Source organism: Lissotriton vulgaris, chromosome 1_1 (genome assembly GCF_964263255.1).
Source record: "Lissotriton vulgaris chromosome 1_1, aLisVul1.2, whole genome shotgun sequence".
NCBI classification, from domain to species: domain Eukaryota; kingdom Metazoa; phylum Chordata; class Amphibia; order Caudata; family Salamandridae; genus Lissotriton; species Lissotriton vulgaris.
This window is the reverse complement of record NC_141685.1, coordinates 218763556-218791270: the sequence shown is the minus strand read 5'-3', so window position 1 is coordinate 218791270 and position 27715 is coordinate 218763556. Positions and strand designations below refer to the sequence as shown.

Genomic DNA, 27715 nt, shown 5'->3' with positions numbered 1-27715 from the left:
GTTACTAACATAACATGATCCTTCAATGATGTGGAAATGAGTTCAAATTTCCTTTAAACAGAGAAAATGTTAGGCCAGGGATGGGATAGTTCCAGGGCTGAATGACATTGTTCTATGTGTAGCACCACAATCTGGGGTAAGACAGGATTGCATACATCGATCACTGTGTTAGGGCACCAAGGTGATGTTGTATTACCTTTCAGTTTAATGCGTTTAACTTCTCCTCGACTCTCATTGTGGTTAGATCTTCGACGAAGGGATATACTCCTGGAAAATTGAAGGACAGACTTAAGGTTCCATAATATTATAAATATCAGACTGCAAATAGAGAAACCTTTGCAGGTTTCCCAACAAGCACAATTTGAAAGACCAGAGGTAGTGGTGGACAGTCAAATACAACATATTATCAAATCTATCTATGTAATTAATCTCCATCCACAATTCTCGTCAAATACATATGCAACAGTGTTAGGAAATGTATATCTGTTTCTGGGGTGAAAAAGTGAATCAAGAATCTTTGTGGCTGATGTTCAGTTGTTGCTAGCAGGAATACCTCCATAGGTTACAAGCAAACAGACTCTGAGGATAGGTAGGAGATCTTTATTTGTGACATTGGATCGGGCTGTGATTGATACACTACGGTCTCTTTGTGCTTACCTGCATATTAAAAGCTATAAATAAAAAAAAATACTTTATACTTTGAATATTAATTGAAAAATCAGGCCTTTTCACTGCCCCTTGCCAAAAACAAATCAGTCCATGTCCCTGCCTCTTATTCGCTTGCATTCTTCTTTTGATTGCTACATATACCCATACACTGCTTCTTGGTAAGATGTAATGGTCTGGTCATTGATAGTGGGGAGTGTAGCGTCCTCTCCAGCCTGCGGACCCGACAATGACTTTGCCACACATGACGCATGGTACTACATGTCTTTATTTGTTTGTGACTAAGCGCAAACTCAACATTTTAAACCTACATTCACTTGACTACGTTCTAACACTTACATCTCAGTCCTATAGAACCCATCAGGAACCAAAAGGGTTCTGTCATTGCTAACTTACACAACACTACATATCCCCTTCTGTTAAATTACAAATTTAAATATTTTTAGAAATATATACACAATCACGCTCTTTGATGAGCCTTTGTGGCACTATGATTACTTATCCAGATCTGGTCTTTGGAAACTGGGAACTGGCAGTAGATCTCCTGTGACAAGGCAGAAGCAACAACAGAGAGTCTACAATTGTCCTTCCAGAACCAGTCTCTACATTGACATCAGTACCTGACAAGTATTGAGCCGCGTGTCAGACATGCGAGGAGTCTCGCATAATGGACTTCCCAGGATGCCAGGCAGTCACCATTTGTCCTTTGGTGGTCACGATGTGGGATGGTTCAGCATCGCAGGGAGCATCAGACTTTACTTTTCTCAACTGATGAACAAGCACTTGATCTCATCTAGTGAAAACAATGTCTTTTGCATTTCAGTCCTTGTCTTCATTTGCCTTCATTTCCCTTTTACAAAACAACTTCTTTTGTATGGGTTTCTTCCTCAATATTTGATCTTTTGTTGGTCCAATGAGCTAACTTGGTCATCATTGCTCTCCTGGACATCAAGGATGTGGGTCTTTCACCTGTGGTTGAGTGAGGGTTGAATAATAAGCTTACAGAGTAGAATTCAACACAGTTTTAAGGTCGAGCTTTTTCAACATAGCACACTGAACAGCTTTCTTTAATGTACTCATGAAACGTTTGACAAGGCCATTGGGCTGGAGCCATAGAGGTGTATTTTTCTGATGCTACACATTATGATGATCAAGAAAGTCTCTGAATTTTTGACTGTTGAAAGGTGGGCAATTGTCAGATTTTAACATAGCAGGAACTCCTCATGTCGCAAAGATGCCATCTAATTTTTCAATGACTCTTTCTTGAGTGATAGATGAAAGATTTTCGGTCAACCGAAAAATGGGAGTAATCGCCCTCAAGAACAGTTATTACATACATTACGACCTGCGCCCACTCTTGCATAGTTTGACACTGAGTAGTCAGGCTTGTCACATAGGCAATGTGTAAAGCAAAGGCACTGTGCTCATCTACGGTAAATCCACTTCCCACAGAATGTGGATAAAGTATTGTTTATATTCAACTAACACATTCATCGATGCAACATGAAAATCATGTATTTCTGGGCCTAAATCATGTTTGGCAATCCTATTACTAGTACTAGGAACAATTGTGTTGATAAGATATCATTAGTATGTACACATGGAATAATTCCCATTCTAAATCCCATGTCTGCACCAGGCACACCCACAAAATTCTCATAATTCAATGTAACTCAGTTATAGGCTGCAACCTGGGTCACAACGACATCAGACATATGTACATACAAAAAATGTTAACACTTTTTAGCAGCACTGTGTGCCTGGGCCGTGCAGATAATAACCAATGTTAAATGTAAGGTGCTTTTGGCAAAGAATAATCTGTTAACCACACTTGCCAACCAGTGTCATGAATCATAGATGGTCCACTGACTGTCACTCCCATGCACACACACTCTTCTCCGCTATATGGTGCCACAGGTACCAGCCTGGTCCATATGGGACACTCATTCACACATATGCACTCTACACCTTCATGTGGTGAAAATGATACACAGCAGGTCAATGGTCAACATGCTACAGACCTCATGTCTCCAAGTCTCCCACCACCCTCCAATTCACACCTACTTTCCCAAAACCCTCCAGATGGAATATCACCAGCCACCCCCTACAGACACTAATCCGCACACAGCCGAGGTCACACTTAGTCTGGGTCCCTGGAAAGAATGTGGGGATAGGTAGCAAGAATAAACACGAGGCAGATGTAAATAAGAGGGAATCTGGCCCCACTCAGGAAGTTCACTAATAGATTATGAAGCAGAAGTCAGCTGAGGCAATACAAGCAGGGGTTCTGCAAGGCCTTCTGGCACCAGCACTGTTCTGTGAAGCACAATGGGGTCAAGCAGTTTCTTGACCTGCTCCTGAACTTTCTGGGAAGTGTTCCCCAAGCTTAGTCAATCGTTCTCACTCATACCTGGCACCAAGAAGCCTTCGGGAAGGGCCAGGTGAGGAGGAGGAAAGTGGTCCACTGTGATGGGGCCAGAAAGATAACAATCAATGGATGAGTGTGAACCAGGGCTTCTATGGGAATTCACAGGGGCATATTATCAAGCTCATTATCACCGCTTTAGCAGCAGTTTCCTGCTGCTAAAGCGGCGATAATTTTAACGCCGTTCTTGATAATATAGCCCATAGTTTGTTGCAAAACCCCCAGAGCCTTGCTTAGCTGTTTCTCATTTCAGAGAAAGGAGGTGCTGAAGACTGAGGTGGCCTGCCTCTCATTATTTGTTTTAGAAGCCCAGGAGTGCAACAATGTATCACGTTGCTGGAGTCACGATCTGCAAAATACTTTCCTGTCTGTTGTGTTGTTCTAAAAAACTCAAGATATTCTACATTTTGGAGGCAGATATATGCATTTGTGTTTGCTGAACCACAGGATCTGTATAATTATTACACAGTGAAGTGCTCATATTCTACATAATCTTCATTTGCTGCCTTATCAGAAGAGACTTCTATTTTATGGGGATGCAAAGACTTTATTTACTTTACTTAAGCCTGAACCACAAGGTTCCAACCTTCAGTCATAATTGTGAGTATGTGGCGGTGCAAAATCAGAGTACAAATAATTTTGTTAGGTTGTTACCACTAACTAAGTTTAGAGTTTCTGATAATAATTAATTCTTCTTCTCTTCTTTATTATTTTCTGTTTATGCAGTGCCTGGGGAAAGGTGTTGAGGAGCATTACTGCATCTAAACCTGTCCCACTTATTGGCATCCCCTGGTGATCCATTCCTTTGTCTCTTCCCTCCAGGGAGGCAGTATTCAATACTAGAGTGATTAATAATACTCTATTTGGCTCTACCTTAGGGGAGAGTAGGGGTACATCTTCGCTTCTGTGGATCCTGGCTCTGTCGCAAGCCTGAAGTAAGTCTTGACACTGAAAAGGCCTTGCCAATGTCCCGCAGGAGGTGAGCATAATAGAGTGTGTAGACATCCCACGTAAGGGGTCCATTGGCCACTATCTGTCACTTCCTTATAAACATCCCTAAATTTAGTTTAGATGTGGCACCCCAGACCCTGAACAGTAGAGTCCAACACAAATGAAGAAACGCGGTTGAACTGAGAACTGCAGACCCCTGTGGTGGACTTTGGGAGCAAAATCCTGCCTGCCACCACAAAATCAATAATTGCCATCTTGCAAATCATCATTGTGTGGCCTTCACAAACCCTGGAGGGTCATTAGCAATTGGTAAATCACCAAAGAACTCCCTCAAGATGGAGGTACTATCTCTTTGCAGCTGTAGGTCTCCAAAACAGCAACGTCTTGTCCAGTGTCATCCAGCTACCCAGTCCGACCAACATCTCTGAGTCCCAGCCAAAGGTATGCCTGCTCTAGAGGGTCATCTCGGTCTCTGCATCTAGTCTTGAGGCCCCAGGTGCCACATGAGCTGCAAGACACCAATATCTGGGATACTGGACCCCTTGCTGCAAAAACCTACAAATCCGATTCCAGGTGGACTCCATCTTCACAGTAAACCAGCACCTGATGAGGGACTTCAGGACTCCAGTGACCCACCTCACCAGGAGCCCAACAGCTACAGAATGATCATGCCAGTGTGCCAGCTCCGGACCGCAAGATGTTTCTTTGCGCTACTTTGTCCAGCTGCAAATGTTCACTGCACCTAGCCCACCCAGCCAGGGCATCTTCAATCCAGCTGGGCTCCTACGGCCCCAGAGCCCTTGTGATCCCCAATTTCCCTTGAGAGCCTTTGAACTTACCTACAAGTCCACCTGTTCTTTGCTTTTACAGGTGGTTCCCTGTCTTTGTAGCATGTCAGCTACAAAGTACCCCCCTTTTCCCTGCTCCTGAGAAGCCCTGGGAGCTCCCTAGAACTTGGTCTTGGAACTTTGGACCTTCGCCCCCGAACCTTTTGATTTTTAGAGATGATCAACCAAAGTGTTTTTTCATTGCGTGGATTTTCCAATACACTTTTTTCTTTGATAGGAATCATCTTGAGTGTAATAGTGCACAACTGTGATTACTGCGTTTTACTATGATTTTTGGTATTGCAAAAAGTATTTACCTTGTACCTGAAGTTCTTGGTCTAAATATTAATATAATATAAAAGTACTACTTATTTTGTCTCTACTTGATTCATTGAATGTGTGTATCATTTCTTGCCCCTATGAGTACAACAAATGATTAGCACTACCCTCTGATAAGCCTAGCTGCTCACTCAAACTACCACAAAAATAGAGTATTATTTACTTTCACCTCTGTAAACCAATAAGGGTCTTATCAAGCTCTCTGCACATCAAGATGAGGAAACCAGACTCTGTCTAAGAGATCTTGTTTTGTGGCAACTATTCTACGATGACCTTCATTGGACACTTCAATTATCTTGTGTCATGGGCTTTCTGGAATGACAATACTCAAACCTCTCAGGATAATGCCTTCCTGAGTCATGGACAGTTCATCTTTAACATTTTTAAACTTCTGGTATTCACTGTCACTGGCAAGAGGCTGAGTATGATGGTTCCAAGACTTATGTGCAATACTTCCCTTTAACTTTAACATGTCACTACATTGACTCATGGCAGTGACAATGTGTTCTATCGAAATAACAGTTGATGTGTTTGATTTCACAATAAAATTCATGTAGACTTCATTTGTCTTAAAAAGGGTACCATGATCTTGTATAGGCACTCGGGAAAAGTACTCAGCAGGGTTTTTATCTTTCCCGGACAGTGCACAACAGTGTAATTGTATTCTTGTAATCGTAGAATTCATGTGACCTATGAAATGAAACATCTCTTTTTGTACATGTCTCTCAACAGAGCACTTACAGTGGCAAAGTCTTGGATGTATCTAGAACAGTAACTGGCAATGCCTAGGAATGAATGTAACATATAAACATTTTGTGGGGGACTGGCAGTTGACAACGCTTGGGGTTGTACTGGGGAATGATATCCTCCAGAGTGTTCAGGACCACCTCTCCTCTCTCATTAACTGGGGCTTTTATGGAGTCCAAGGATGCGACTCTATTGAGCCTTTCTTGGACAACATAACAAAGCCACTGGACAGAAAATTCTACTTCCAACTGAGACTATGCAGTATCCCTGTCAGAGTATTTACATATAGGTGGTCCAGTGGCGGAAATGCCTCATGCCCATGTTGCCCAGATCCAAAAGAAACAATTAGTCATCTGATCTTTGGATGCCCCGCATACTCTGCCCCGCGTAGAGTGTGGTTGCGTCCTATGGCCAAATTGCTGGGCACACGGAGTGGAATGGTGGCCGTTCGAATTATTTGCACAAGTCCAATTCCCTTTATATACATTGCAGTGGCAAAATTTTTAGGATGGGCGTGGGTCATCAGAAACAAAAGTGTAAATGTATGAGCTACAAAATGCCTAACTTCCCATCACTTTGTGTATTTAAATATGATGAAATTTATTCTTATTGTGATTTTATCTTTTTATGTATTTATCTAATTTTATTGTAAATGACTAAATTGTAATTGTTATGCTTTTATGACAATTGTCGAATGAAGCTTGTTTTGACTTTGACAAAGCTTGCACTTTAGCTGGATTGGGTGTCATAACGGCATCAGAAAAGATATGACCTAAGAATTTTAGCGTGTTCACATTTATCATCATTTAAAGTTAAACCTACATCAGCAATTAAACACGCTTGAGTGAAAGCTTTTATCATGCCCCTCCTGAGTAGCTCTGAAAACTAATATGGCATCACTATAATTGAAAGCATTCATGACAGGCTGTATATTACGTCGAATGACATATTGAAAAAGCTCGTCGGCACAAAAACTCAGTCTTTTATATCAGAACAGACCAATATGTGTAGAAAAGGTTTCACTGTACCTACAATTCTCCTAGAGTACCAACTGATGATGTCCTTTATTCAAATCAAGGCAAGAGAAGACAATTGCACATTTCAATTGTGTTATCATGTCGTCAAACTACGGACCTGGATGTCCTTCTATTTCAATTGACTTGTTCGCTTAATGCATGTCTACACAGATGCATACAGCTCCTTCACTGTCCTCGGAACAACTACAATGGAAGAAACCCATGGCATTCGACTAGTGGAACGCTTAATGATATCATGTTTGAGGAACAATTAAAGTACTTTTTCAGCAGTTTCTTGTAAATGAAAGGCAATATGTCTGTCCTCAGTAATATGCAATTGTACTTTCATAGTTTTCCTAACCCATGAAACAACAAAGGGAACTGACTTAATATTTTATGGGGAGCATACATGTTGTAGTTTATCTGATATCACTCTCATATCAGCAGCTTTACTGAAACTGAGCAGACAGGCACTTGATGCTGTACCTTGAAGCACATGAATGGTTGTTTTTTTTCGGTTTTCTTGTGTTTCATCATTGCTACAAAGAAATATTGACTTTTTAAAGGCGTTGATTCAGCCTTTGAAAAAACTTTTGGTTTAGCAAGATGACAGTTCATTGTTTTTTTCCTCAGGTTTATTGATGCACCACTGTCAATAATGAAAGGTATTGAACTACTGTTTATTTTCAATGTAATCTTCAGGCAAGGTTTGAATGACTTTGGTGCATTTTAATTTGTTTTTCTTAACATGCAGCTAGTCCATCATGTGCATATTTTTCTGAGGTAAGCATCAATATATCACAAATATCTTCTTTACTTTCACTTGTTATTGATACTGAAGAACTTTTTAACAATGATTGAGATGACGATAGACTCCGGTTGGTGGCGGATTTGCGTCCTCTGGTGTTGTCGCTTGGCCTTGTGAGCATGCGCTGTATGCAGCTTTTGGAAAGTTCAGTCAGCCATGTTATCTTTGTGACATGAAACACAAAGTTTTTCTTTCTGCAAGGATGGCCTCCTTTACAGTGAGCCTAAAGTTCCGGTGCATGGATCCTAGAGGGCCTTAGTGGTCCCCCAATGCTACAGGGCCTTTTTATTGGAACTGGTGCATGAAATACCCTTGGCTGGACACCTGGGCTAGAACAGGACCTTTGCGAGACTAGTCCCCCATTTTTATTGGCCCAGGAAGAGAGTTGCCCCTGACACCTATTGCAAGACCTGCAAGACTTGCCAGGCAAGTGGCAAGACGGGGACCAAAGTGAAGGCCCCGTTGGAACAACTCCCGGTGGTCGGGACCCCTTTTGAGCAGGTCGGTTCGACATCGTTGGGCAGTTGGACCCTCCGACCTCTGCGGGGCACCGGTTCTTGGTGTTAGTGGACCATGCCACTCGATACCCAGAGGCTATTCCACTGAGGACCGTCACTGCACCTGTGGTGGCGAGGGCCCTGATGGGGATATTTACCAGAGTGTTATTCCCCAAGGTCGTGGTGTCAGACAGGGGCACAAACTTCATGTCGACCGACATGCAGGCCATGTGGAAGGAGTTCAGAGTGACCTATCGGTTCTCCACTCCTTACCACCCCCAGACTAACAGCCTCGTAGAGCGCTTCAATAAGACCTTGAAGGGGATGATCCGGAGCCTGCCAGAGGACTTGAGGCAGAAATGGGACATCCTCCTCCCTTGCCTGCTGTTTTCATACCGCGAGGTACCATAGAAGGGAGTCGGGTTCAGCCCCTTCGAACTGCTCTATGGCCACCCCGTGAGGGGGCCCCTCAGCCTTGTCAAGGAGGGGTGGGAGAAGACTTCGAAGAAGCTTCCCCGTGATGTTGTCAGCTAAATGCTGGCGTTCCGCAGCCAGATGTCCAAGCTGTGGAAGGAAGCCTCAGACAACTTGGAGGCTAGCCAGGCCGTCATGAAGGAGTGGTATGACCGCAACGCTCGGAAGGTGGAGTTGGACGCTGGACAGAAGGTGTGGGTCATGAAGCCTGGGGAGCTTAGTGCCCTCCAGGACCAGTGGACTGGTCTGTACTAGATTGTGGAGCGTCGAGCCAGACCACCTTCATCGTTGACTTGAAGACCCCCCTTCAGCCCCATCGGGTGCTTCACGTCAACCGCCTAAAGCCTCACCATGAGCGATCGGAGCTTGCTCTCCTCATGGTGACGGATGGGAGCGAGGAGGAGGAGCGTGAGCCTCTTCCTGACCTTCTGGCGGCCCTGGAGAAGGATGGTTCAGTGGAGGGAGTTGTCCTCTCCCCATCCGTGACCCCAGAGCAACAGAGGGACTGCCGCCAGGTATTGGCGCAGCACGCCTCGTTGTTCTCCCTCACGCCTTGAATTACACATCTGTGTACCCATGATGTGGACACAGGGGACAGTCCGCTAGTAAAAACCAAGTCTTACCGGCTGTCCAAGAAACTGTAGAACAGCATCCAGGGTGAGATGGCCAAAATGCTGGAGCTGGGGGTGTTCCAACCTTCCGGCAGCCCGTGGGCTAGTTCGGTCATGTTTGTGCCGAAAGCGGCCCCACCGGGCACCACATCAGAACTTCGGTTCTGTGAGGACTATCGGGGATTGAACTCAGTCACCAAGACAGACGCTCACCCGATCCCACGGGCAGATGAGCTGATTGACCGGCTGGGAGCAGCCAAGTACCTCAGCACCATCGACTTGACATCAGGGGGATGTACGTTGTTACAACGCTTGCTTTTAGCACGCATGCTGTAACAACGCAAGTTTTAAAACGCATTCCATGACAACGCATTACACTAAGGGGTGTTGGATAGTGAATATTTTAATTTACTATTCCAACACCAGTCCCCGTGGACACTAGGGAAGGTGTTGGATAGTAAATGAAAATAATTCCCTATCCTAGAGCGCCCCCCAGTGTAATGCGTTGTACTGGAATGCGTTTTAAAGTCTGCGTTGTAATAGCACTGCGTGCTAAAAGTTGCGTCGTAAACGACATTTCCAACATCAGGGTACTGGCAGATTGCCATGGCCGATGGAGCGAAGGAGAAGACAGCGTTCTACTCCCCCGAGGGCCACTTCCAATTCAGAGTGATGCCCTTCGGGCTCAAGAATGCTCCGGCCACCTTCCAGCGGTTGGTGAACCAGGTGCTGTCTGGCCTGGAGTCCTTTTCAGCGGCGCACCTGGATGACATAGCTGTCTTCAGTAGCACCTGGGAGGACCATCTGCAACATCTCCAGGAGGTGCTGCAGGCTTTGCAATGTGCTGGTCTCACCATCAAGGCTTGCAAGTGCCAGATTGGACATGGATCTGTCGTGTACCTGGGACACCTGGTGGGCGGGGTAAGGTAAAACCCCTTCAGGCCAAAATTGAGACCATCATGGCCTGGGAGCCCCCCAAGACCCAAACGGAGGTCCGAGCCTTCCTTGGCCTCACTGGCTACTACGGCAGGTTCGTCAAGGGATATGGCACCATCGTAGCCCCCTTGACCGAGTTGACGTCCAAAAAGCAGCCACGCAAGGTGATATGGATGGCTGCTTGTCAAGAGGTATTTGAAACACTGAAGTGCGCGATGTGCACCGCTCCGGTGCTGGCCACTCCTGACTTCCAGAAAGAATTCATCGTGCAGACGGATGCCTCAGAGCACGGCGTAGGCGCTTTGCTTTCGCAACTCAACAACGACGGCCAAGACCAACCTGTGGCATTTATCTCCAGAAGACTCCTCCCTCGGGAACGGCGATGGAGTACCATCGAGCGAGAAGCCTTCGCTGTGGTCTGGGCCTTGAAGAAGTTGAGGCCATATCTATTTGGCTCTCACTTCCTGGTTCAAACTGACCACCGACCCCTTCGCTGGCTCATGCAAATGAGAGGCAAAAATCCCAAGTTGCTAAGGTGGTCCATTTCCCAACAGGGGATGGACTTTCGGGTGGAACATCGGCCGGGAGTTGACCACGCCAATGCTGACGGTCTCTCCCGGTTTTCCGCCTTAGGGGCGAGAACTCCCTAGAGGTTGGGTAGCTCTCCCCTCTTTCGGCTGGGGGGACGCATGTTAGACCTGTCAGCCCTAGGGTAGTCTGTCCCTATTTATTTTTCACCCTTGCCTTATTTTTCCCACCTTTTTTTTCTATTGGCCTTAGGTCTCCGGGCACCTACCAATTGCCAATCAATGCGAAGGTGCAGGTGCTCTCTACTTCAAACATGGCTGCCACTGGCCCCTGCTACTGCAGCGTGGTCTTTTTCTAGTAGCACCCTAGTTGCCAGGAGCTGGCTGGGACCCCAAACATTGTTGCAATGCCAGCCTTCCATCGCCTGCCCATAGTTAGAGTGAGGAAGCTCCTGGAACCTTCCAGAATAGAGGCAGAGCCTATTTTTGCCACCTTAGGGAGTAGTCACCTGACCTGGGCATATATAAGGAAGGGAGGGAAACATTTTAGTCAGTTGGGGCATCACTGACCTGGGGGACCCACGCAGGAGATTTAGGCGGTAGGGCCTAGTCAGGGACCTATGCCACTGGGAGTGACAGAGCTTAGGTGCTGCCTTCCAAGTAGAGTGAGGAACACTGAGCTAGCCCACTGTTCTGGCCCGGCGGGAGGGGAACTCAGAGACCCTCTTCAGTGACCTTCTGAGGGAACTTGACCAGCATTCAACTCAACCTTCCGCCCCCCCTCTCCCAGCAACCAAGAACCACCTCCTAAGGGTGCCAGAACAACCAAGTGCCGAGAAGACTATTTTCATGTGTTACCAGGACTACTGGGGATCAGCCAGGTACTGTGCTGTGCCACTTCTGCGCCCCTCTGTCTTCATCTGGGCCTGCATTGTCCTACCTTGCTTCCATGCCTAACTGCCTGGACTGCCTGCTAAGCGCTTCCCCTACTTAGCGCTAGCCTCCTGAACTGGTTGTCCTGATAATTCGAACTGTGCCCTCTCCAGCGCTCCCCTCTGTGCCTGGAGAGCGCTCAATCCCTGCCTCCTGGTGCCTGCTGAGAGCTCCCTTCCTCGCGCTCGAACTCTATACTTTTGTACCCACGAGGCACTATACGTATCAAGCGCCCTCCTGCCTGCCAGCTGCGGGCCCCACAAAGTGTTGTGCCGGGGAGCGCTGCCAGGGAGATCTCACCTCTGCGGCCCGGGAGTCCGTGGGGCCTCTGCGACATTGTCGTGACATGCCGCCCTTTAGTGGAGCCTGCACCGGCGTCCTAGCCCACCCACGGCGGCCCTCGGAGCCAGGAGAGGGCCGCCGCATCGTCGACCACCGGTAGGCCGCACTAGGCCTCACTAGGCCCGACGAGGCAGGGAACCACCATCACGGGACGGGGGCCGACGGACGCGTCACTAGGCCACACCCCACCGCACATTGATTGGCCGCGTGGCCGAGCCCCTGGCAAGCGAGCCTCGGATTGGCTCTGGGGCTCGGCACACGCTATTGCGGCCCCGCCATTGGCACAAATCACCGCACCCCTTCCCTGACGTGCCGAACTGGTCCTGAGGCCGGAGGAGACAACAGGAGGCCCAGGACAGGCCTTTCAGCAGCGCTTGGCCCCTAGATATCTTCACCAACCTGGAGAGAGCGGGTCAGTGGGCCAGTCACCGAAGGGCTCTGTGAGAAGAACGAGGGCCCTTCCCTTCCGAATTACCGCTGCAAGGGCCCGGGAAGGGCCGAAGAGTAAAGGTAAATCACTGGGGGAGGGCGGAGGACCCAAGTAGACGCTGGGCCTCCCAGGAGTGAGGAGGAGGCCACGGAACCGCCCCATCCCTGGGGAAGATTATCGCTGGGCCCCATTGGCCCCCTATTAGTCCTGGGACTGGGCCAAGGCCCCCAAAACAAAAACCACCGGAGGGAGGGCTGCAATTGATAAAAGTTAACCCCTGGTTGGGGAATGGCTCCTGACAGGCGGGGACAATGTTTATAACTGATGAAATGCTTCATTCCAGGAGAAATATTGGGATCTGAAGAAACATTTTGATACCTGTTTATTCCTGCCTGATGAACGGGCCATTACTGCTAAATGAAATGTCTTTATTTGTTCAAGGAGTTGGTTATTCCTATGTAATGAAATGGTTAGCCCTGATTTAGGAAATGTTCATTACCGGTGAATGAGATTAATGAAATGCTTATTCCTGCTTAAGGAAACGTTTTATTCTGGCATAAGTAGTGTTATTCCTGCCTAGTGTGATGTTGCCTGATCTTTAAGGAAATGAGTTCCTGCTATTGTGATTTTTGAGGGCTCTACCTGAAAAATACTTGAATGTCGCTTCAATTACTTCCTTGCAGGGGCGGGCTTCATGGAATGTTCATGGTGGTAAGCTACAGTGAATATTGAATTGCACCCCTGATGAAATGTTTTAATAGGGGAAGAAATGAAGAAATTGAGTGATTGACTACCTTGCATTTTATTCCAGATAAAAGCATATTGTTTTAAATCACAACTCAGTGGTGTGGACCCAGTTATTGCATGCATTTATTGTCTCGATGGATGCGTGTGCTGTGTAGTCACTTAACACCTGAGCTTTCGGGTGCCTACCTGCTCGTGTCAGGCTACCCCCGGGGACCTGGTGACACCAGTTCCTACACTGGGGCACCTGGGGGATAGAGTCCTATGCTGTTTCCCTCACGGCACTTAGAAGTCAGGAGTCAGCTCCGCCGCCGTTGCCCTCATGGCCGAAACTCAGACCAATGGTTTGTTTGCTTTCTTTGCAGAGCGATCGGCGCTCCGGTGTAAAGTAGCACCTCCGGGCGCAGGCTATGGTGTCACCGGTGCGCGGGTGTTCGCTGGGGCACCTGGGGGATAGAGTCCTCTGCCGTTTCCCTCACGGCGCTTAGAAGTCAGGAGTCAGCTCCGCCGCCGTTGCCCTCACGGCCGGAGCTCTCACAAGTGGTTTGTTTGCTTTCTTTGCCCCCCAGAGCGCTCGGCGCTCCGCTGTAAAGTAGCGCCTCCGGGCGCAGGCTATGGCGTCACCGGTGCGCCGGTGTTTGCTGGGGCACCTGGGGGATAGAGTACTCTGCCGTTTCCCTCACGGTGCTTAGAAGTCAGGAGTCAGCTCCGCCGCCGTTGCCCTCACGGCCGGAGCTCATACGAGTGGTTTGTTTGCTTTCTTTGGCCAATGAAACAATAAAACTGAACCTAAGGTTCAGTTTTGATGTAATGACGTCAGCACACCATGCGCACGATCGTCGTTACATTGAAGGGAAAAAAAGCCTCAGGAGGTTGGGGAAGCTCTTACTCATCTCCTGAGGCAAAAATTAAAAAAAGGTCATTTTGTGCGCCTCTGCACATGACGGAATGGTTCTCTCATGAGCACTGAAGGAATTAAATTGAAGTTTGGGAGTCTCTTGTTTGATAATGTAGTTTGAAGTGTGATGTGTCTCCCTTTTGGGCTTGACTTGCTCTTCTGATCTTTGTTCTGACCATCCGCCTCTCTCTGGGTGTTTGTCGGACAAATTGTGTAAGGAATGAGAGGAAGGTGTATCAGTATCCTGATACCTGTTAGGTTTTCTAATGTTAGCACGGTTTCTAAGGTTCCTGTTGAGGAGATCCACCCATGACTGTGTTTTGTTTTGTTTATTTTTTTGTTTAATATCTTATTTGTTTTTTTGCGGAATCTGGTGTTTGCTTAGAGTTATCCTTTTCAACCTGTGGTTTCCCAGGTCTGGCCCCAGATTAGCTCTACCCAGTGAAACAATGAAAGAAAAACGTTGCAGCCTGGATGCAAGATGGTTGCTTGAAGCTCAAATCAGAAAAGTTCGAGGTCCTCATCCTCGGACCCTGCACCTCTGCACGGGACAACACCTGGTGGCCCTCTGCATCGGGAACCCACCCAACCCGACAGACCACGCTCAGAACCTCAGCATCATCCTTGACTACTCCCTCTCCATGAGCCGCCAAATCAACGCAGTAGCTTCCACTAGTTTCAACTGCCTTTGCATCATCCGTAAGACCTTGCAAATGGATCCCCCGACTGCAGAAAGAACTGCCACACACGCACTCATAACCAGCTGACTGGACTACGGCAACGCCCTCTATGCAGGATTCAACTGAACTCTTCTACGCAAACTCCAAACCATCCAGAACGCTGCAGCCAGACTCGTACTCAGGACTCCGTTTCACAAGCACATGACCCAACACCTATGAGGCCTCCACTGGCTCCCCGTCGAGAAGAGGGTCACCTTCAAACTCCTCACCCACGCCTACAAATCCCTCAACAACATCGGACACAAATACCTCAATGAGAGAGTATCCTTCCACATACCGAAGAGAAACCTCCGCTCAGGCCCTGGCCGTGTTCTCCCGCATTCGCAAAAACAGAACCGGCAGGAGAGCTTTCTCCTACATCGCAGCCAAAACCTGGAACATGCTCCTGGTGAACACCAGATGCTGCCCAACCCTGAGCACATTCAGGAAGGACATCAAGATCTGGCTGTTCGACTGACCCGGAGCAGATCACTCCCTCCCCCACCCCCAGCGCCTTGAGAGGCCCTCATGGGTGAGTAGCATGCTACACAAACCCCCTGATTGAATAATTGATTGAAACATAGGTTTCTTCGATAATCTTTAGTAATTCTCGCTCCTACTGTGCAGGAGGGAATTCCATCAGGTGTTGACGTATAGCCACTGCTGCTGCCTCCTCTTTTATGTTAGTTAACATATTAGCTGAGACTTGGTCAAAGTTGCCCATCAGTTTCATCCCCAAGTCCAGGGCAGGCTCTGCCCAGTACTGATTCTATATTTGTTTCAGTACATCAGGTGAAACTGCACTTGAAGGGGTACCATGAGTTTTGGTATAGACAGCAGCAAATGATGTACCCCATTGGCAAGCAAATGTTAATACTATGGGTTTTTCCTGTGGGCCCATATGGAGAAAAACTGCTACTTTCTGTGCTATCCAGAACAGGATCTGTTCCCAACTGGTGGGAATGTCTCCCAATACTGCGTTCAGCATTTGTGGGCTGACATTTGGTGTAGCCAATTGAGGTCCTGTAGCTTGAGCATTTCACTCAGGTTGAATTGTTAGTATTTGCATTACGCACTTTGTGAGACTTCTGTAAAGTTTTACTAAATCTCTGTAGAGTGAATATATTTCTGCTGCTGTTAATCTAGAAATGTCTGGATGTGGTGTGTCCGTAGCTAGGACCGGACAGGTTGCTCATTCTTTAATGAGTGAACAGTTTCTGCTGGGAGTGGGAGGGCGCCTTTAAACCAATTAATATGCTCTTGGTATGTTAACAGGACTTCTATGTCCACATATGGAACATTTTCTTCAGATGTTTCATCTTCAATGTAAGTGTGAAACAGTTGTATGTGTGGATCTGTAGGTGGGAATTTAACCCAAGAATAGAATACTTCTGTTGTGAAGGTATTGTGTGCCTCACTCACGAAGGTAACGTCACCACCCGTAACATTTAGAGAAACTTCCTGCTCTTCCTTCTCATGACTCTCAATGTCTACTCTGTTATTAGACATTGTTTGAAGGAGGTAAGAAAAGGAAAAATAAATTGTAAATAAATGTGAAATAGGGTTTACACAGTGTGGGAAATTTTAATCCTACAAGCTTGAATAACCTACAGCCAATTTTTTCAGTATACGTACTCAGCTGAGGTGGATTTCCCTTCCCAATACTGACGTCTCTGGTTTAAATGTGAGTAGGGGTCTCTGAGAAAGCATGACTGAACTACTCAGATTTGACGGTTATATAAGAACCAAACCAACATTTGCGCCCCATGTTGTGTCTTTCCTACCAATCTGTAGGAGCTGCACATTTGTTGGAAAACCTAAACTAAGGGCTTGGTGTCAAGACTTATTACAGACACCCCCACAGGATATGTTGGCCTATGTACCAGCAAGATCACAGTGTGCCAGTAAGCGCCCCTAACCTTACCAGGGAGTGAATGGTTTCTGGCAAGCACTGAACATGACAACCCTGACCCCTCAGAGATCGTAGAAACAGTACAGTACCTTTCGCTCAGTCACTTGTACTTACTTATTCGCAGAGAGGTATACAGAATACACAGTGGGTCGGTTCAATATATTTATTGAGCCAATTTTATTCATGTGTAAAATATATGTGCTGCAATAATCAGGAGGCAGAACCTGATGAAGTGATCACAAGTACCAAAAGCGTAAATAGCAGATATAGTTCTATCATGGTGCTAAAAACAGTGTATATATGCAAGCATAAAACAAGGCAGTTGTATAGTGTACTCCTACTATCCGGACCCTACTATAAGTGTACCTAGAGTGTGTGTATGTGAGAGCCAAGAATCCCGCCAAGGGACGATCCAACCCCCTTATTTGAAGGGAGAGAATGAAGGAACCCGTCATGGTCACAAGTTGGAGACCACCCAAGGAATGTCAGACTGCTGCATGGTGAATTCTCAGCATGCCAGGACCCTCAAAGTCAGCGGAAGTGCCTCCTCTGCTAATCTATCAATTGTGTTGATCTTTTATAACAGAAAAGTGCCTTGTGATGTGTATATAGATTAGTGATGTTATAGATTGTAGTCGATAGCCCTGTCTCCTGTGGATGAAAATGGCAATGACATTTTTTCATGGTGAGGCCAGATCTTATACATCATGTACAGGGGATTATGATAATGTTGTGAGGAGCCTTATGCATAATGAATTTAGTTTCAAAGAAACCAATCAACATCGCCACCTATGTAACTGAGCAAAAGGTCACAGCTGAAAATGTTATTATGAAAAAGGAAGAACAATGTAAGCGATTAGCCTCTTCGCTACATGGGCTTCCTTAGGGAATATAACAAGGTGTGGTCTGTAGTGTGATCTGCATTGTGGGCAGGTGTGTTTTGTAGTAGTTGCAGTGTGTAATCTACGTAGGTTGCCTGCAGTTGTTTGTTGGTGTGTTTTGTAGTGGTTGCGTACAGTGGTGCCAAGGTGAGATCTTTAGTAGAAGCTTTCAGTTGTGGGCAGGTGTGTTATATAGTGATTGTTTGCGGTAGTGGCTAGGTGTGATCTACATCGTTGCCTGCAGTTGTGGGAAGGTGTCTTGTTTACTGGTTGCTCACAGTGGTACTATGTGTGTTCTGGAGTGATGGTCTGCAGTTGTACAGGTGTGTTTTGTAGTGGCTACTTGCAGTGGCATCCAGGTGTTGCTTGCAGTAGTGGTCAGATGTGATCTGCAATTATATTTTGCAGTTGTGGTAAGGTGTGTTCTGTTGTGGTTGCCTGCAGTGGGGCCAGTTCTGATCTGCATTGGTGGCTGGTAAAGCCAGAGCAGTGTGATTTTACATTTGAGACCCCACTATTCAAAACAGAAAGCCTATACCTCTGGGCACAATATGCTCTCCTGGGTGCCGGCTGTCACCCTGAAAGGGTATATGTGGTTTATCACTCTCCACTTGGATTCGCTGCAGGAAAGATGCAGCATGGTGGTGTTTGGTGCTGTGTGACCAGCCTCCACTGCCGAAAAGTGGTTTCCGGGCTGGGTGAAGACCTCTTTGACCTAAGCCATTCAATGAAAAGTTGAGTACTGCATCTCGGAAGCCCATCCCTCTTTCCAGGGAATTTAGTTGCAGATCATGGTCTACTGCGTCAAATCCTTCCACAAATTCCAGTAATACTCAAAGGCAGGATTCACCTTCATCTAGGATGCTAAGAATGTCACCCAGTACCTTCAGCATAACTATTTAAGTCTTGGTCTTTTTGTGAAGCTTGATTGTGAAGAGTCTAAGAGGAATATTTGTTTGCAACTGTAGCTTCAGTGCCACATATTTCTCTATTGCCATACCCAGCATTGAGAAGTCTGAGATAGGCCTAACATTGTTCGTGAGACCGAATCCACATTAGATTTCTTTAAGATCAGAGATGTCCGGTCCACTTTTTGGTGGTTGGGATAAATTCCTTGAGACAAGGATGCACTGAAAAAAATCAAGCTAGTAGTGCCAAACAAATGGAAATTTGATTTGGACCTGGAGTTTGTCCTTGCTGCTAAGGGGGAATTGTGTGTCATAGTTGGGTCAGAATGTTCTGCTTGCATACCTAACACTTGACTCCGCATATGTGAACAAATAGGCCACATCAAGAGTAGCGTGAGTGACTTGCATGAGAATAAAAGAGTCTTTGAAATTAACAATGGTATCATCTGGTAGTGGATAGCTGGAATATCTGGATATTGGGGAAACATTTTGTAAAAATAATACTAGACAAAATGCTTGCTGTGATCTTTTGGCTCTACTAAGCATAGCCACCATTCAACGTATCAACAGAAATAAAGCAATTTCCCCTACTTATCCACTTGCTCTAACTATAGAGGCTAACAGTTGTGTAGAAGATGAAAACTGTCATGATGCTAATATTCATGGTATGTTATGTTATGTTATGTTAATAACCTTTTATATAGTGCACGTACACCCAGAAGTTTCATGGCGCTGACTAGCAGGGCCCCAGGTGGATAGAAGGGTTATGCCTAGGCCTGAGGGAAAAGCAAGGTCTTAAGCTGTTTCCTGAACATTAAGAGGTCGGTGCAGGAGCGGATCCCGAGAGGAAGGGAATTCCAGAGTCTGGAGGCAAGGGTCGCAAACCTGAGTCCTCCCTGAAGTTGCAGTTTGAAAGAGGGAGTAACCAAAAGATGAAGATTGGCAGACCAAACGTTACGGGAAGGGATGTACCTGGGCAGAAGAATGTTAATGAATTGGGGACTGTGAGCATGGGGAGATTTAAAAATGATACATGCAGTTTTAAGTTCTACTCGTTGGGAGATAGGGAGTCAATGGAGTTGTTTTAACAGGGGCCTGGCTGATTGCTAACGAGGTTGCTGGTGGACCAATCTGGCTGCTTGATTCTGCACCAGTTGAAGGCGTTTACTGAGAAAAAGAGGGAGGCCCAGATAGATGGAAATGGCATAATCCAGGTGTGACAGTACTAATGCTATCACCACCTGGATCAAGGCCGACTGGGTTAGTATACAACTGATTTTCTTGATCCTGCGAAGCTGGTAAAAGCAGGAGGATACCACCGTGCCTACTTGAGTTTTCAGTGACAGATCCCTATCAATGACTACTCCTAGGCTCTTTACTGAGGTAGAGGGGGTGGGGGGGGACCGAGTTCGGGGGGCCAATAGTGTGGACCTCAGAATATTTGGCTTTTGCCGATAAGAACTAATTCGGTCTTGCCGGGGTTAAATTTTAAGTGATTAGAGTCTATCCAATAACAAATGTGCAGCATGGTATCCTGGAACTCCCTGATAGATTCGGGAGAATGGTCTATGGAAAAAATAAGCTGAAGGTCGTCTGCATAATTGAATGTGACAGCCTTGAACCTTTTCAGGGACTGGATCAAAGGGACAAGGTACAAATTAAACAAAAGGGGAGACAACGAAGAACCCTGAGGAACCCCACAGGGGGTCCGAAGTTTGGGGGCAGTGAGGGGGCAAGGCGGACCGCTTGAGTGCGGTCGCTAAGGAAGGACCTAATCCAGCTGTAGGCTGAGTTGCAGATGCCGGCCTGGTCGACACGGTCCAATAAGATGGCATGGTCGACCATGTCGAACGCGGCCGAGAGATCCAATAGGACCAGAGCCTGAGGTATTCCCTTATCTGCATTGTCGCGAAGAGAATCCATGACAGCGGTGATAACAGTCTCGGTGGAATGAGCAGGGCGAAATCCAGCTTGATGAGGATCCAAGTAGTTAGATTGTTCAATAAAATTGGAGAGATGGGTGGTTACATGGGCTTCAAGGACCTTAGCCAGGTAGTGGAGGAGAGAAATTGGTCTATAATTGGAGAGGATTGAGGGATCCGCAACCGTTTTTTTTAAGAGATCAGACCGGACAATATTGATTTGTTGTGAGTTTTCATGATGAAAAAAGAGGGAACTGCAAAATTATTTTCATACCTGCTTAAAGTACTAGTAAAGTCCTTGTATAACTGCACATTAAGACACATTTTAAATATCTTGCCTTCTTGTTTTCTGATGTTGTACATCACACATTTAGCCTAACTGTTCAAGTTAGGGTTGCCTTGTTTTGAAGTTGGAATAGAAAAGTGAGAACTATTAGCTCAGAGAAGTCAGCTTCTACTGTACTCCACTGTGGTAAGTCATCAATGTCTTCACACATTATTCCCAAGAGAAGAGCTAGGTACGTGCTTGTTGGCTGCATTATAGTGGGCCACATATATTCACGCGCCCTATCCTCTGCTTTCTGCTTTGTAGAAATACCATATAAGAAGTGTGTAATCGAAGTGAATTTAGAATTATTTGCTGAAACTGATTTTTTGTTGCAAATATATGCCTGTTCCATCTCATAGTTGTATAGTATTCCTGTGTAGTGAGGAATCTTATGTGCATATTTATGATCAGATAATCCATCCATTCATCCATCATGAATTAAGGCTGCCTTGGAAGATTAGGCCTCCAGTTTTGACTAAAACAAATCCATATTAAGCAACATACCTGGAATTGCCGGGCTGTACCATGAAGAGCCTGGAGAGGGGAGAAGAAATAATGGCTGTTATCCTCAGGAGGTGGTAGAGAAAACAAAAAAGGCGGCTGACACTGAATATTACTGAGAGACAACCCAAGAGAGGAAAGACCATGGGAAGATGAAGAGAGATGCACTGGAGAAAACTGAAGAGGAAGAGGAGAGAGTGGACACAAGGATGTGAGAATGGAGGACACCACAGAGAGGATGACAGGGAAAGGATGAAAAATAAGAAGAGAGTCCTACAAGCAAAATAGGAAAATATAAGGCTATGGACAGATGAGGTGTGAGATGGATCTAGATAGTGCAGAGGAGGAATGGGAGGCTACTGGAAAGAAGAGGGGCTAAGATCAGAGAAGGAAATTAGGGAGTTAATAGTGTACTGGGGTACTAACTGAACAAACCGGAGATCTTGGAGTTAGACCTGAGAGAAATCAGAATGGTAGAGAGGAAATTGAATTAAGGTAGAAGAAAAGTAATAGAGGCAGTGGAGAGAAATGAAGGAATGATTACTAAAAAGATCTCCTTGGAAAAGAAGAGCAAATACAGGAAATTAAGAAACTGTAGTAGAAAAAATGGAGATAGCTGAGAAGCAGCAGAAAGAAAATTAGGATATATATAACGTGTAACGTGTAAGAGCCCGGATATGGGTAGGATTGTTCAATGGAGAAGAAAGAGTAGCGTAGGCAAAAATAAATAAACTATGTGGGCTGACAAATTGTGTGCTTTATTATTAGTTTGCTACTCCATACTGTTACCCCAAAGGCTATCTTGGCATTAAGACTGGACAAAAGGAGAACTGTCCAACAGAAGCCAAAATAAACCAAGCAGGAAATAGGAAAGTCTTTAATGGCTGAATGAGCTGACCTTTACCCTGGACTGCTCTCCTGCAAACATGTTTAGGCATGGTGACACAAAGGTGAGGTTTCAATTGCAGAAAATGGTGGCCTGGTGAGGCCCTGGGTAAAGCCTGTGGGGCTTAAGGTAATTTTAGTGGCAAAAAGTCAGCCAGATAAAGACTGCACAGTGGTGAAGCAGTCTATACCCCCATCTGGGTAAGCAATGCCAACTGGGGGCTAAACAAATGGGCAGTCTAGCAACCAGAAGTAAAAAATAGGGCAGCTACTGGGATTCTGGCATCTGTTGAAATCCATGACCAAATGTAACAATGCAGAGCAGTTAAAAAAGGGAGAGATCACCCCAAAAATGCTTTTGATAAAATGGGCCTTAGAGGCTTACACAACTTTGGTTTATTGACTGGCATCCCAGATGTACAATCAAGTGTTTTCTGCTGTGCCTATGTATCTAAGAGTTTTATGAAAATCAAAATAGGTTTTCCGTTTGATATTGCAAAACCTTTGAAATAATTTATTATCAATTGCTATTTTATATATCCATACTACTATAATAAAGAGCCCAAACCTTAGAGGCGGGTGATCTCAGGAACCACGGCACCAATCACAACACCCAATACAGAGTTGGAAAGGGCAGTTGCAGCAGAAGGACATAGGCTATGCAGACGCCCACCATATACATTTAAAAGGTAAAAGAACCGTGCCAGCAAAGTAGTCCCTTGTGGGCGTGTCTGCGTTGTGCTGTGGGCGTGTGCTGGGGGTGTGACAAACGCTGGGGGTGTGTGGTACGTTCCACCCTTCATGCCATGTCTCATATTGTGTGCTAATCCCATCCTGCTCCCTTTAAATACCCCTGCACCCCATAATCATAACCCTACCTTACTCCTTAAAATACCCCAACACCGTTAAACACTAACCCATCTTAACCCTATAAATATACCCTGTACCCCAAAACCCAAACCTATCCCTAAACCCAAAAAATACCCCTGTACCCCAAACCCCAAACCTAGCCCTGACCCCTATAAATACCCCTGTACCTCAAAACCCAAACCTACCCCTGAACCCTAAAAATACCCCTGTACCCCAAAACCCAAACCTAGCCCTGAACCCTAAAAATACCACTGTACCCCAAAACCCAAACCTACCCCTGAACCCTAAAATACACTTGTACCCCAAAACACAAACCTAGCCCTGAACCCTCGAAATACCCCTGTACCCCAAAACCCAAACCTACCCCTGAACCCTAAAAGTACCCCAGCATCTCAAAACCCAAACCTAGCCCTGAACCCTAAAAATAACCCTGTACCCCAAAACCCAAACCTAGCCCTGAACCCTTAAAATACCCCTGAACCCCAAAACCCAAACCTACCCCTGAACCCTAAAAATACCCCTTCACCCCAAAACCCAAACCTAGCCCTGAACCCTAAAAATACGCCTGTACCCCAAAACCCATACCTATCCCTAAACGCTAAAACTACCCCTGTACCCCATAACCCAAAACTATATCTGAACCCTTAAAATACCCAAACACCCCAAAACATATACCTCAGTAACCCAAAACATATACCCCTATACCCATACTTACCTTATCCAAAAATAAAAAAAACATGCTTTTACCATTCATGCATTTACAACGAATTTTGTTGTAAATGTGTGCGTGGTAAAAGCATATAAAATGTAATGCCATGCGTTATAATGGCATTGCGGAGTCATGGTACTTTCATAATGAATGTATGCAGAGTGATGGTCTGCGGAAAGAAAGTTGCGCAATAATGGGTGTTTACCCACCCCCCGGTAAGTACATTGGTGGCACGGCGGCCCACATCTCCAGCAAAATACTCATATTTTTTCACCACCGATTTGAAAAATGCACAGGTCTCTCTCATTGATGGCCTGCACCGACATACACTTTTAGACACACCTCCCGCCAAAAGTTCTAGAATTGCGAACTTTAGAGCTGGGGAGCTACGTTTGAATCTCGGCATCAGGTCAACATCCTGTGATTCCAGGCAAATTGCTTTGTCTCACCGTGCCTACCACAAATTAGTGTGTTCTTCTGTAATGTAAATTGTGCTCATGCCATGTTGTCGAGTTTGCGCTATATAATATTGCAAGGAAAAATAAAGTAGGGAAACTCGAGTTCACACACTTCTGAATGCGCACTCTTAAGTGCATCAGCAGTGCACTGTGAATCGGAGCGTTTCACAGGCCTGTCACAGATAAGAAATGCTATCAAAACGAAATCCTACAAAACAATATACCACTGGCCGGCAGCAATTCATACCCGGACAACGTCGGGACGGGCTGCTAGTATGTATATATATATATATATACACATATATATATGGCCTTATTTATGAGCCCTTGCGTCACTTTTACGCCGCCGGTGCGTCACTTTTGGTGATGCACCAGTGGTGTAAAAAATGCGCCTTGTTGCGCCATATTTACAAAGTGACGCATCTAGGTAGATGCGTCACTTTGTAAACCCCTGCGCCTCATTATAGCTGCGCCAGGTATAATGTATGCAAGGGGGGTGTATTGACGCAAGAAAGGGTCGTAGAAGTGACGCAGTGAAATCTATGAGATTTCACTGCGTTACTTTTAGGAAGCGGTTGCGTCAAAATCTTGCGCCTGCCTCACAGCAGGCGTAAGACTGGCGCAGGCCCTTTCACATGGGGCTTGCGTCTCTTTTGCACTTACAGATACGTCAGAAATATGAACGTATCTGTAACTCCTTGAGCAATGATGCGTCATAATGTAAATATGACGCATCATTGGTGTCGCAAGGAGGGCGCAATGAAAAGTGACGCTTCGCTGTTTTCACGCAGCGATGCGTCACTTTTCATAAATGAGGCCCAGAGCATCTTGCTTCACATAAACTGCCATATTTTTTATAAACCATATTTTATTGTGTACAGAAACATACAACATAACATAAACTCTCATAGGGATGATTGGAACAATAGAATTTGAATGTTATGCAGAGCAAAGTCAACATCACACCTAAAATATGTCATAATATTACCACCACTTCCCCCAAGTCTGTTAATGTTTAAGAGGGCAACCTCTGTCCATTTAGATGCGGTCCATGAATACCACACATCTGTCCACTGCTCCCAGCCATTCTGAAAATGTAGGAGTTGTGGTAGATTTCCAATATATGGCAATATCCCTTTTTGTTATTACTCAACATTCACCATGACTGCCCAATGTCATGTAGTGTTCACAGGACATCAATCTGTGGTGAGCGCTAAATTTATCTGCTTAGTCTTTTCAGTAGGGTAGACAGAATAGTACATACAAAATATATTCCAACGTCTAGAGAAAGAGAGAACAAATAAAGGAAGTTCCTACTAAGAATCAGAATTGTGAAATGGCAAATAGACATAGACATTTATGCATATGGATTCCCATCATTCACCAAGCCTGGTGATCAGCTTCATCATTTGGGTATCCTTTGATATAAGAAATGACAGACTAGCTCTATAAATCTCAGAGCTTACGAATGTCAAAAAAGGTATGATTACCAAGATGAGCAGGATAGAGTGTGTATGTGTATGGGAATATATTTTGTATGTACAAGTCAGTCTGGGGCTACATATTCCATTCAGTCTTTAAACTTTGGCCTCTGACCCTAATCTATCTTTTTTGTGTGTGTTGTGGTTAAGTGCAGCCTCGGCTGTGGGTCATTTTGTCGTCCTATATTTTACTAGGTTTGATTACACGCAAAGTGTAACAGTAGCTCCGTTATTATAGTACGTTAGTCCTTGGCAACCACACTGGTCCCTTTGTGCACGGATACACTCACATTTTTTCTATCTTCTTTATATTATATTCTAGACCGGACCATGGCAGAGATTCGTGGCCTGTCGTATGATGACAATGAGTTAGAATCCATTCTAGCATTAAACCCTAGCATCCTTGATAATCTTCCGTCTTCCTCAGCTGCTATCAACGAAGATGAATGGTATAAAGTACTTGGCCTTAAAAAATCCCATTCACGTACAATAGTTCACGGTCTGGCTATGGCAGAATATCTCAGAGTGAACTGCACCACTTCAGGGCTTATAGTGACAAATGCACCAAGATTGTTTTTAAAGGACAAAGAATTCCTTAAAGATTGGTCAATGATTGCCTGGCGCTGCACACGCGATTGGTTAATCTTAATTATTAAAACTGCAAAACGCGTGGCAGACACCATCCTAATAGAGATACAGGTGCTTGAGAACCAAATTAAGACCACTATCAGCACGTCCTTTAAGAAAAATCAGGAAGAATCGAACAAGACCAACAAAGAATTTAAGGAGAATATTCTTTTCTCAAAAATGGAAAAATTTAAAAAGGACTTAGCGAAGTTTAAATTTGAGAAAATATACCCTTACACTAGTGATGGATATGTTCCACCTGATCTTAATACTAAAGGCCGCAGACTTGGATCGGGCTATGGTTCATCAACCGACAATAAAACTGACTGTAGCGATTCTGACTCATCCGCTCAAAGCGGTAAACAAAGGGGAAGAGGTAGAGGGAGAATGTACCAACAAAATTGGCGAGGAGATTCTTACAACCAATTCCCTCCTTGGTGGCAACCCAATCCCTGGCAACCGCCCTTTCCCCCTGGCCCCATAGGTTCAATGGGCCTAATGTTACCCTATCAAAACTTTCAAGGTAATTTTCCTAACCAGCATTTTTTAGGGTTTGTCCGAGGACAACAGAGAGGCAGACGCAGAAATCAGAGAGCTCAAGTCCACTGGAGTCCACCTCCCTCACCCCGGACTCTGCGCAGCTCCAAGAAGAACAAACAGGGGCAAGCAGGGACGAGCAACGAGTCGGATTAGTGATAAATCTGAGCTCATGGGAATTGACTGAGAGTGAAGAAAAAGATACTCAACAGAGGCTTGGGTTTCGTAAGTACCACTCATGGTGATCCTTTTAAAGTGACCTGGGAAATGGATAACTTTTTTCGTAAAGTGAGATTACACTTTTTCTTTAAAGACAAATAATCTGGTGCAGAATCTAGTGACTCCAATACTGGGCTGAGACAACCGTCTACGTCTGTCCCCCTGTCAATCTTGTACCCCCACAAGTACTTACTTTCAAAAGAGCAGTGAATAGAGATCTCACCTTCACTTTACAAAAAGAACGTAAGAAATTCTCTAACCTTACGAAGGAAGAACATCTAGCCCTTCGTAGCCTTATGTCTGACACCACTGTTACCATTAAGCCGGCAGACAAAGGCGGAGCGATAGTTCTCCTTGACACCGAAATCTATCGTAATGAGTGTTTACGTCAGCTAGGTATGAGAAATGCTTACCGACCCCTCAAACAAGATCCCACTGAAAGAATAAAAAGAGAAATCTCTATTATAGTGGAAGAGGCTGAAAGTGAAGGGTGGATAACAGCACATGAAGCCAAATTTCTCGTTACCACTAAACCTGTCATGCCCTATTTTTATGTCCTCCCCAAGGTTCATAAACCAAATCAACCA

At 45.5% G+C, this 27715-nt stretch overlaps 1 protein-coding gene across 1 annotated transcript in view; it reads right to left on the bottom strand.

The window, feature by feature from the left end:
• LOC147740929 (uncharacterized) overlaps window positions 1–27715 on the bottom strand; it is a 493251-nt gene that overhangs the window by 432788 nt on the left and 32748 nt on the right. Inside the window, exons 2-3 of the mRNA XM_086936080.1 lie at window positions 21346–21375; window positions 197–267 (exon numbers count right to left, since the gene is read on the bottom strand). Of these exons, the coding sequence (XP_086792206.1) occupies window positions 197–267; window positions 21346–21375 (101 nt within the window). The remainder of the gene's footprint in view (window positions 1–196; window positions 268–21345; window positions 21376–27715) is intronic.